We start from the raw sequence: 11,013 nt of genomic DNA on the forward strand, positions 1-11,013 counted from the left end.
CTGACCCTCCCCCCCTCAACCATCCCTCGGAGCTCAGCCCCACCCATTAACAGTGCAGGGAGGTTGGGAAAGAATGTTGGAAGCCACCTGGCCCTTTCTGTGTCTGTTTGTTTCTGCCACAACTAATCTTACCTCTCCTATCTGAGTTTCTGAACCAAGGCCTCCCTAAAAGCCTGCAGTTCTCCAGCTGTTCAGGGAGTGTGGCTGGGTCACTGGGCCTGTGAGCCTTAGCATCCCTCAAGGACCCAGTAGTGAGTGAGCTGGTGGAGCTCCGCACCCTCTGGGTACTGGTTCAGGGATGGGGGTGGGTGGGGGCGGCAAACATGGCTCCCCAGGGCAATCTCCACACTAGGAAATCAGAAAGGGTTGGGAAGTGAGCAGTGTAGGGGAGGAGAGAGGAAGGGAGGGAGGTGGAGGAGCTGGACGGGGTAGGCATTGGCGAAGAGGAGCCAAGGAAGGCTGTTGAGCAAAAGGAAGGAGAGGACAGAGATTTGGGGACCTGTGCCCAGGGGCAGCAGCAGCATAGACTGTGACAGGGAACTGAGAGAAGCTCCAGCTTGCTAAGAGGAGGGAGCACACCGAGAAGGCCTAGGGGGTCTTCAGGTTCATGTTGAGGGTCAAGGTGAAGTTTGACGTTCATCCAGAATCTAAGAGGATGGTGAGGGGCAGAGGAGGCCAGGCTTAGATCCACACTGGAGCAAGACCTGGCTGCTGTCTTCTGTGAGGACGGAGGCAGGGAGGGCTAGCCTGGTCACATGCTGTGACCAGAGCTAGGGAGGGTAGGGTGGAAGTCTGGTTATATTTTAAGGTAGAGATTAGTAGGTGGGTTGAGGGGGGCACGTGACCTAACGAAGAACAGGGAAGCCCCGTGGAAAGGCTTACTCGAGAAAACAGGGACCAGTTTTGCTTGGTTTTGTTCCTTCTGAAGATGGGGCCTAGGGTGTCCCGTGAGACCTGAGGTGGGTTAGAGAGAGGAGGAAGTGGGTGGGACTTGTCCACCTGGCGGTCAGAGGTTCCTATGGCAGTTTGGGCACTGGCTCTCCATTTTGGTCCCTGTCTTGCCTGGAACTGCTCTCTCTCTCTCTCTCTCTCTCTCTCTCTCTCTCTCTCTCTCTCTCTCTCTCTCTTTCTTGGGCTCTCTGGCTCCCAGTATTCCCCTCCCCCCTCTGCCTTCAGTCTGTTGGGGTGGTGCATGGCAGGACAGCAGGCAGCAGGCGTGGCCCCGGGCGGGGGTCTCACCGGACGGGCCGGTTGGCGGCGTCGGGGTCCCGCGCCGTCACCACGCCGACCAGGGAGCCCACCTGCGCGTCCTCCTGCACCTCCAGTAGGCCGGAGGGTGGCCGGAACTCTGGGGGCTCATCCACATCGGTCACGGCCACGCGCACGATTGCCTGGTCTCGGAATGTGCCCAGGTCGGCGAAGCGAGGGTCCACAAACTTGTTGAGAGCTTCCAGTACCACTGTGTGGACTTGCTGTGACTCAAAGTCCAGGTGCTGGGGAGGGGGAGAGAGGGACAGGGTCAGTGACGGACCTGGTGGGTGACGTCAGGAAGAGGGGACACAGCAGGCAGGCAGTCAAGGTCGCAGTGGGCTCAGCCCACCTTAGTGCTAGCCTAGCTGTTAGAGGCCCAGACCAACCCATTCCTGAGTAATGAGGGTTCCTAGGGAACTGCTTCTGCCTGGAACCACACAGGCATCACTTTGAAAGGTGCCAGTCCCCAGGTTTCTTCCACTCAGTCCGTTTTCATCTGTCCCTCTGTTTAATAGCCAGCTTCGGAGCGATTTTCTTCTACTCAAGAGGAAACCGGGGCCAGAAAGGGGAGAGACACCCTGAGCAGGTGGCCTCTCAAAGTCAAGCCAGTGTGCCTCCCAAAGAGAAGTGGGGATACAGATGTGAAGTATGCAGCCCTGGGTTCCAGTCGTGGCTGTCTGCAGCCAGTTGTGAGATGACTATGGACAATCAGACAGGCCTTTTCAGCTTCGGGAAAGGGAGTGAGACTCCCTAAGGGAAGAGAGTACCTTAGCTGAGCTTGGCTCTAGCCTTCCTGCAAAGATGAATTCAATGGCAGAGCTTTGGTTACTATGGTCACGTGGTGGGATGCTCATGTCTGTCAGACAGGCTCCTTCCCCAACAGCACAGGGTCCCCTCTTTCCCTGTCTTGTTGCCTGAGCAATCGGGATGCTTGGCCTAGGAATATTTGGCTTCTAAGGCCAGACCGCACATCAGGTAGGGCTTGCCAAGGCTCTGGAGCTCTTGCTCGCTCCACAGACACCTCAGGCACGCACCGAAGTTACCAGACTGCAGTGTGGGGTTGAGAGAAGGTTAGCATGCTGGGATGAGTTCCGGTGCTGGGGGCTCTAGAAAACTGTGGAATGCTCTGGGCTCTCTGGGCCCCCCATTCCCAGGGGCCTCTCTTATAGGTGGGGCACATGAGGATCAAAAAAGCTGAGAATTTAGCAGATCTGGCAGCCAGAGCCCTGAGCTTGTGCACATACTGGGCTGTCCCAGTTGAGTGACCTTGGCAGGGGCACACAGAGGCCTGCAACGATGTGTGGGCCAGGGCAGGGGACTCAGGTCTTCCACTGGGGAATGTGTTTGAGGCCATAGCCCTCAATGCTTGACCCCCTGAGTGGTTACAACCATGGTCAAATCCAGGAAGACAGTCTGACCAGCCCTGGGTAGATTGCTTATTTTCTCTCAGCCTCATTTTGTCTCTCGTGAGTTGGGAATGAGACACCCTGGAGGGGGAAGGTGGGGTCCCCTCCCTGCCACAGTTGGCCCTGGCACCTGCCCTCCCACCCTCCCTGCCCACGGCAATGGTACCTTCTGCACCACGATGATGGCTTCCTGAGTGTCGCTGTCTGTGGTGACCTTGAACGCATCTCCTCCACTGCCACTCTCTTCTCTCAGGTGATAAGTCATGTCCGTGTTCTCTCCCACATCCGAGTCCTCAGCCTTCACGCGGCCCACGGCTGTGCCGATGGGTGCTGACTCCTGTATGCTGAACTGGTACATCTCTGTGGGGGACATGCCAGGAGGTTGACCCAGGCCTCTGCCAGAGCTGGGAAGAGGAGGAGGGCCTGTGTGTGGCAGGGGGTGGGGTAGGATCTGCAGGGGGCGTGGGTTCCCTGGCTAGGTGGGAATTGCAGACTGCAATGGCCCTGTCATCTGAAGAAGAGAAGGGTCATGTGATCAGAAGTCTCTAGTTCTACCCCAGGCTTCCTAGTTGGTTGAGAGTATGGGGCCAACCCTGCCATCTTTGAAGTCTGTTTCCCCATCTGCCCAGCAATGGGGGAAGAGGATGGACTGGCTGGTTTGGTGTGTCAACCTGACACAGGCTGGAGTTATCACAGAGAAAGGAGCCTCCCTTGAGGAAATGCTGCCATGAGGTCCAGCTGTAAGGCATTTTCTCAATTAGTGATCAAGGGTGTGGGGGGGGCATTGTGGGTGGTGCCATACCTGGGCTGGTAGTCCTGGGTTCTATAAGAAAGCAAGCTGAGCAAGCCAGGGGAAGCAAGCCAGCAAGGAACATCCCTCCATGGCCTCTGCATCAGCTCCTGCTTCCTGACCTGCTTGAGTTCCAGTCCTGACTTCCTCTGGTGATGAACAGCAATGTGGAAGTGTAAGCTGAATAAACCCTTTTCTCCCCAACTTGCTTCTTGGTCATGATGTTTGTGCAGAGACAAGATGGTTGTGACTAAGACAGAGGGGGTTACTATGAAGGTTCAGGGTCTGGAGCCTGTACCTCTGAGCTTTAGTTTCCTCATCTGTGAAATGGAAGGAACACCTTCCTAACTGCAGTGTCAGTGATGCTATGACAACATAGATGCTGCAGTCTGTGAGGTAGAGTACCGTGCACTGGACTGCATGGAATGACTGGCTTGTGCCGTCTCACACCGATGGCCTTTCTGTCACCCCTGAGAACTTCTGATGTCCCAGACAGTGTACAGCATAAGAGGGCAGAGCCTCACTGTTAAAGGGGGGAAGGGATGAGCCAGAAGCAGCGTCAGAGAGACAGGAAGACACATTTCACACAGAGGAGACGGCAGGCGCAAACAGCCGCTGGCAGGGACGGCCCCTCAAGTGAAAGGGAGACAGATGACATGCCAGCTCTGCCCTCTGACCAGAGCCTATGTCAGGGTGAGAGTGCCCGGCTGAATGATGGTCAGCCAGGGTGAAGTTTGGGAATTTGCTTCTTGGTGCCACCCAGTGCCTAGGGACATTTGTGTGGAGTGACTACCTCTTTCTCATGGTCACACAGCAACCTGGAGAGGATCCTTGCTCTGATCTCTCCGTAGCTCGCTCCCCACTGGCCTTGGGGTAAACATGGTGAGTCCCTCAGCCTACCTGACAACAAACATGCTGCCAGCCCATTGAATACCCTGCTCCAGCTCCGCCCTGCCGGATGGTCCAGTGACCATCCATCGTAACTCGGGGCTCGCCTGCAGGGCCTGCCCTCCTTTCCTTCCCAGGGCCCCTGAGAACATCATTAGGTGCTCCTGTCTTTCTCTCAAACTCTCTCCCATCCGGGCTGAGTCTGCGCTGTGGGTGACAAGGGTCATGGCTGTCAGTCACCAGGCATGGGTGGGTTGTGTTGGTGAGCGACTCAGCCTGCCCCACAACATGCGGAGTATCGGTAGTGAGTGAGGAAGTAAAAGCCAGCTGCAGTTACAAATAGGCCGTCTCCAGGTTCTTATAAAGACTCTGACAACATCCAGTGTTGGTGGGGATGTGGCACAAGGGGCATGCACCTCGCTTCACGAGGAAACACTTCCCAGCAACACTCGACGAGACAGCACTAGTGTTTGCAGATGGCCACTAGGAGACACGGGCAACTAGGTTCAAAGCTGCCAGGTGTCCAGCAGGATGGATACATGGTGAATACTATACAGCAAGGAAAAGGAGCACAGCCAGAAGAAACAACCAGAGACTGGGAACACGGTTTTGAAAGTCCAAGGCACACACAGCACTTTATACCATATGGCATCAAATAGTCAAGGCTCACAAAGGGGCCGAGTACATCTCTTGCCGATACATAGAGATTAGTTCAGACTCTCAGAAAAGCATACAAATGAGTGTTGGCTGGCACTGTGGGAGAGGGAAGATACTGGGGGAAGGCACGTGAGGGATTCTGGGACCTGCTGGTGGGGCTCAGTGGTGGCTCCTGGCCTTTCTATCTTCTGTCCTTCTTTCTTCTATAGTCACAATAAAGAAACAAGGGCAGAAGGGAAGGAAGGGAGAGAGGGAAGGAGGGAGTGAGAGATAGAAGGAAGAAGAGAAGGAAGGAAGCAATGCATGTAGGAGCTTTTCTGGCTGGCCCTCATCTCTGCTCTGCCCCTCATGAACAACCTACTGCCCAGAGCCTGTTGCTGATGGCTGAGGTGGTAGGCAGCGGCTGTGAGCTCAGCTAAGGGATTGAATTCGCTTATCTTGTGGGGGTCAGTCCCCTGTGGCAGGGCCTAATATGAGAGCAGCAGACCTCGGGTAATGACTCGCCTGATAGGAATCAGCTGAGTCTTGGTGGCGGCAGCGGCATTTCGTCTCTGCCAGCTGCAGCTGCAGCTTCCCAGTGGTGGCTGGGCCTGAGCCTGGGCCAGCCCGGCTGGCCAGGTGAGGCCCGATCCAGAGAGGTTCCCTGTCCCACCCAACCTGTGCTAGAAGGGGCAAGCCTCCCGAAGCATTGGCGCAGACCTCCAGGCTCCAGGAGGAGGGAGACCTTGCCATCAAACTCAGCTTCCCTGGGCTTTAACTATGGGTGTCCCTCTGCCTGGGTGCAGTGGCTGCCCGCTCCATTGGAACCCCAGTGAGCCTTCAACACATCTCTACAAGCTTGGGTCACGGATCCAACAATGGCTAAGAGGCCCTGAAAGGCCAGCAAGAGGAACAGAGGGTGAGCAGGAGTTTCTCAGATGGGGAAGCCACAGCAGTTCTGTGTACAAAACAGATTGGCAGGGGCTTCCCTCTGTGGGAGGCAGGCTTGGAGGACAACAGGATGAGCAGGGACCCATAAAAACACCCATATGGCAGTGTCCCATCAGACAGGAGGCTTCAAGGGGAGCTGAGCCAGTAGACGCTCACGCAGACTGATAGACAGGTACACGCGGGCGACCCTTACTTTGTGGGAAGCGGGGTGGGTTGTCGTTGACATCCGTAACCACGATGGTGACTGTAGTGGAGCCTGAGAGGCCACCCAGCTGGCCGGCCATGTCTGTGGCTTGGATAACCACCTCGTAGCGCTCCTGGCTCTCACGATCGAGGTCAGGCACAGCTGTCCGGATCACACCTGTGGGCAAGGGAGAGTGGGGACATGGTGGCAGACTCTGGCGAGGCCGAAGCGTGCCTCAGCCATGCTTGGCTGTGTATTGAAGGTCAAGAGAGAGAGATATGGGTGCACAAGCTTCGTGTGAGGTGGTGGTTTGAGAATAACTCCCTAAGGCTATCTATTTTCACGAGTGGCCCCCAGTTGGTGGAACTGTTCGGGAAGAATTAGAAGGTGTGGCCTTGTTGGAGAAGGTGTGGCTTCGTTCGAGGAGGTGTGGCCTTGTTGGAGGTGTGGCTTCGTTCGAGGAGGTGTGGCCTTGTTGGGGGAGGTGTGGCTTCGTTCGAGGAGGTGTGGCCTTGGTGGAGGAGGTGTGGCCTTGTTGGAGGAGGTGTGTCACTGGGGTGGGCTTTGAGGTTTCAGAAATGTGCTTCATTTCCAGTTAGTTTTCTGCTTCCTTTTATGAACCAGATGAACTCTCAGCTACTGCTTCAGTGCCATGCCTGCCTGCCTGCTGCTAGGTCCTCACCATGATGGCCATGGATTCTAATCGTTTGGAGCTATGAGCCCCAATTAAATGCTTGGGGTAGGGGTTGTTTGGCAGGTCTCTCTAGATAGCTCAGGCTGCCCTGGAACTTACTATGTAGACCAGGCTGGCCTCAAACTCACAGAAATCCACCTGCCTGTCTCCTGAGTGCTGGGATTAACAGTGCTCACCACCATGCCTGGCTAAATGTTTTCCTTTTATAGATTGCCTTGGTAACTTAGGTGTGTGGCCATTGGGCCCCCTGAGCTCATCAGCCACGGAATACATGAATACAGACACATGAATTCACACCTCTTCCACATGCATATTCCTACACTGGACAATCACAGCAGATGAATTCTTGCACCTTTTTCCCACACACAGACATGCCTGTGCACACTAACAGACTAACACCCTGCCACACATGTGCACACACTTCCACGTATAGACTTGTGCTTCAAACAAAAGGCCACTTGCTTTGCTGAGAGGAGGCCTGTGGACTAGAATTCACCCTGGGCAGCCAGTCCCACAGTGGGTCCCAGTTTCCCCGAGGATCTGGTATGAGCAGGGTGTCTACCTGACTTGCTGCTAGTGACCTGCAGAACTTGGTAGCAGCAGCTGCTTGGAATGTTTAAAATTTAGGCAACGCTCAGTGAGGGTCACATTCGCCTGTGCACAGGTGTGTGCCTCATACACATGGACTGCAGTCACACATGCCTGTTCATGTGTGCCCCTCTCATCCCCCAGATCTCCCCTATACCCCAAGCCTGGGTTCTCTGTCCAAGCCACAGAGAAGAGCTGAACAGACATCTTCCAAGCTGCCCATAGTGTAGAAGCAGAAATTCAAATGCTGAAGCTTAACTCTGGGGAGAAGATGGCAGGCCTTGTGTTCTCAGTGTAATAACCCCAGTGTGGGGGGTTGATGAGGTACTCAGAGTCTCTCCTGATGCCCCCTCCAAACTGCCAAGCACAGGTGGTGACAGGTGGCGCCTGGGCCTGAGCACCAGGTGGAGTCATGCATCAGCAACCCTAGGATGTGCTCCATAAAACCAGTGCTTTGACTCCTGATGTCCTCAAGTCCCTAGATTCCAGTAAAGGTAATGGGACAGGAGGAGAGACTGGTGTGCATGTGTGTGCGTGTGTGTGTGTGTGTGTGTGTGTGTGTGGTGTGTTGTACGAGGTGTGATGTGGTGTGTGTGTGTGGTATGTATATATGTGGTGTGTATTATGTATGTGGTATGAGTGATGTGTGTGTGGTGTGAATTGTGTTCAAAATGGTCTGCTTTTGTGATCAAAGAAGGAGGAAGGAAAGAGCAAAAGGGGAAGAGGGAGGGAGAGAAACCAAGGACCCTGGGAAAGAGCCAGAGCCAGAGAGAAGAGAGAGGAAAGAGAAGAAAAGGTCGTGTTTGTCAGAGCCAGAGGGAGTGGCCAACGCTGGCAAGCAAGGAGCAAGGACAAATGGTAGACAGTTATATTGTTGTTCTGAAAGAAGGTCGCATGTATGTCAGGCTGATCTTGAACTCCTGATCCCCCTGCCTGCATCTCCTCAGTGCTGGAGTTCAGAGATGTGCACCATGTCCAGCAGGGAGCTGACCATCCAGGCACTCACAGGCCACTTTTCATCTAGGGCTACACTACGTAATCGTCTCTCAAAGCTTAGCATCCCCAGCTCTGAGTGGAGACTAGAGTACAAGTCTGGCTCCGCCTGAGTAGGTGAGGAAGGGGAGAGTCATGCAGCTAGCTTCCCTGTTGTCCCCACCACTTCCAGCTCCAGAAAGACTGGGGACATGATATCTCGTAGAGAATGCGGTTCTGGAGCCTCTGGGCACCCGGGAATGGGCAATGGGGCTGATGTGGCCTCTGGACCCTCTCCTGAGTCATATACTATGTAAAGTTGCTATGGTGGTAGTTTCTGATGAAACACCTTGCCCAGTACACACAACCCTGGACCATCCCTACCCACTGACTCTGACCTTGGGCATGCGATGTACTCCCTGGCTTAGGGAACAAGTTGGAGGCCTGTTGTGTCTTGAGTGATGGGGGTCTTTTCTCTGGGAATCCCGAGGTCCCTGCACGCTAAAGCAGAATGGAAATGGATGTGGGGAGAGAGACGTAGGCCTGCCAGCTGAGTCAGCCTTCAGCTGCCTGACAACCAAGGGCTGTCCCACAAATCCCCTCCCCCAAAGAACCGCCCAGCCAGTCACAGCTGTGTCAAAAAAAATAAAAATAAAAAAAAAAAAATAAACCATTGCTCCATGAAGTGTGGGTTAGTTTGGTACTTAGCCTTATGAAACTAGTAGTAGGGAAACCTGGTGAGCTTAGGTGTTCCCGGGCTGCCCGGGGCCCCGCTAAGTCATGCAGCTGGGTCTAACTGGAGGGTCACTTGGCTGAGAGATTCTGATGAGCTCATGCTCTCTCTGTTTACTGGGACTGACTCATGGGCTCCCCCTCCCTCCAGTCAGCAGCCACCCTTCTGTGAGATCGCAGGACTGTGTTGTACCAGGCTCAGCCCCTATAGGAGCCTACCTCTGAAGCATCATGACCTGAGTCCTGTTCCCACGGGGTAGAGAGAACCCAGTCTCACATGCCCACACTCCGACCTCCACCCGTATGCCTACCCACGAGCCCAAGGTAAAGAAAGGCCTCTCAAGGGCTAGTCATGCGATCTACGTGAATCTGTATGGTGGTGGTTCTGTAACTCTCTATCACACCAAAGCAGACCACCAGATTCAAGGGCGGGGGAGTGGACTCCACGGCCCCCATCTTTGTCAGGGAGAGGGGTGAGGGCGACAAGCCACACTGCAGTAATCCTTCCGTATCTGCTTCAGCAGCTTTCAAATTTGCAGGTTCATCCTCTTTGGATACAGCCAACTACATATGGAAAATAGGAAGAACACAGCTGCGCCTGCGCTGCTCGCCCAGGGCTTCCCCTCAATACTATTCCCTGAGCAAGAGCGTGAGACACAGATTTCCTATATTCACTTCATGTACAGTGTCCTCCTCAGACCTCTGGGGATGATTGAGAGTACATGAGAGGAGGGTGTGAGGTGACATGCCCGTACCATGCCACTTTATGCTCCAACAGCCTTGGAGCCTTGGAGCCAATCCCTGTTGGATACTGAGAGATGAATGTCCTGAGTGCTAGGGCACAGAAAGGGAGTGTAGGGGGGAACAAAATCCCCAGATCATGATCAGATCCCATGTTGTTGTCCATTCACCTGACACTTGCTGAGGGTCTGTGATGTGCTGGGAGTGCACAGCATCGGATATGAGGAGCGTGAAAAGGACCAACTTGGGGGCTGGAGAGATGGCTCAGTGGTTAAGAGCACTGATTGCTCCTCCAGAGGTCCTGAGTTCAATTCCCAGCAACCACATGGTGGCTCATAAGCATCTGTAATAGGATCCAATGGCCTCTTCTGGTATGTTCTGAAGATAGTGACAGTGTACTCACATAAAACAAATAAGCCTTAAAAAAAAAAAAAGTACCGACTTGGGCCAGACGTCACAGGCGTGGCTACACAGCCACCCTGACTTTGGACAAGTTCTTGGGGTTTATCTGAGTCTGTTCCCTGTTCCATAACAAGTGAGGGGCTCTCCTGAGTTCTCACTGGGATGCAGAATTACCCGGGAGGCAGAAGAATTATCTTGATTATGTTAATTGATCTGGGAAAACCTGTCTTAATTGTGGGCGGGACCATTCATGGACTGCATGGAATGGGAAATGGAGCCTAGGAGCATTAGCCCTCTTCCCCCTCCTAGGTTACAGATTGGGGATGCAATGTGACTGGCTACTTCCAGTACGGCCTTGGCTTCCTGCTGTGATGGACTGCCAATCAAAACAACCCCCTTCTGGCTTAAGTCTCCCCCCCCCCCAGGGCATTTTATCAAAGCAAGAGAAAAATAGATGAAGACACCTGCCCTGGGGGTGCAGAGGTGCTTCTGGGAGCACAGCTCACTTCTTAAAAAAGTGTTTTTGTTTCTGTGTGTTTCTATGGTGTGTGTGTGTGTGTGTGTGTGTGTGTGTGTGGGAATGAGAGGGTCCTCACGAGTCTCAGGCATTTTAATACTTAGTCCCCAGTTGGTGGCTGTTTGGGGAAGAATTGGGGGATGTGGTCTTGCCGAGGAGGTATGCCACAAAGGGTAGGCTTTGAGGTTCCAGAAGATTCTCAGCCTTTTGTTTTGTTTGTTTGTTTTTTTGCTTTTGTTTTTTTTTTTGTTTTCGAGACAG

At 54.0% G+C, this 11,013-nt stretch overlaps 1 protein-coding gene across 1 annotated transcript in view; it reads right to left on the minus strand.

Moving 5' to 3' along the window:
* Positions 1 to 11,013, minus strand: part of Cdh22 (cadherin 22) — a 125,255-nt gene that overhangs the window by 29,157 nt on the left and 85,085 nt on the right. Inside the window, exons 5-7 of the mRNA XM_031372744.1 lie at positions 6,116 to 6,283; positions 2,824 to 3,017; positions 1,240 to 1,493 (exon numbers count right to left, since the gene is read on the minus strand). Of these exons, the coding sequence (XP_031228604.1) occupies positions 1,240 to 1,493; positions 2,824 to 3,017; positions 6,116 to 6,283 (616 nt within the window). The remainder of the gene's footprint in view (positions 1 to 1,239; positions 1,494 to 2,823; positions 3,018 to 6,115; positions 6,284 to 11,013) is intronic.

This window comes from Mastomys coucha, unplaced genomic scaffold (assembly GCF_008632895.1).
Source record: "Mastomys coucha isolate ucsf_1 unplaced genomic scaffold, UCSF_Mcou_1 pScaffold15, whole genome shotgun sequence".
Taxonomy (NCBI): domain Eukaryota; kingdom Metazoa; phylum Chordata; class Mammalia; order Rodentia; family Muridae; genus Mastomys; species Mastomys coucha.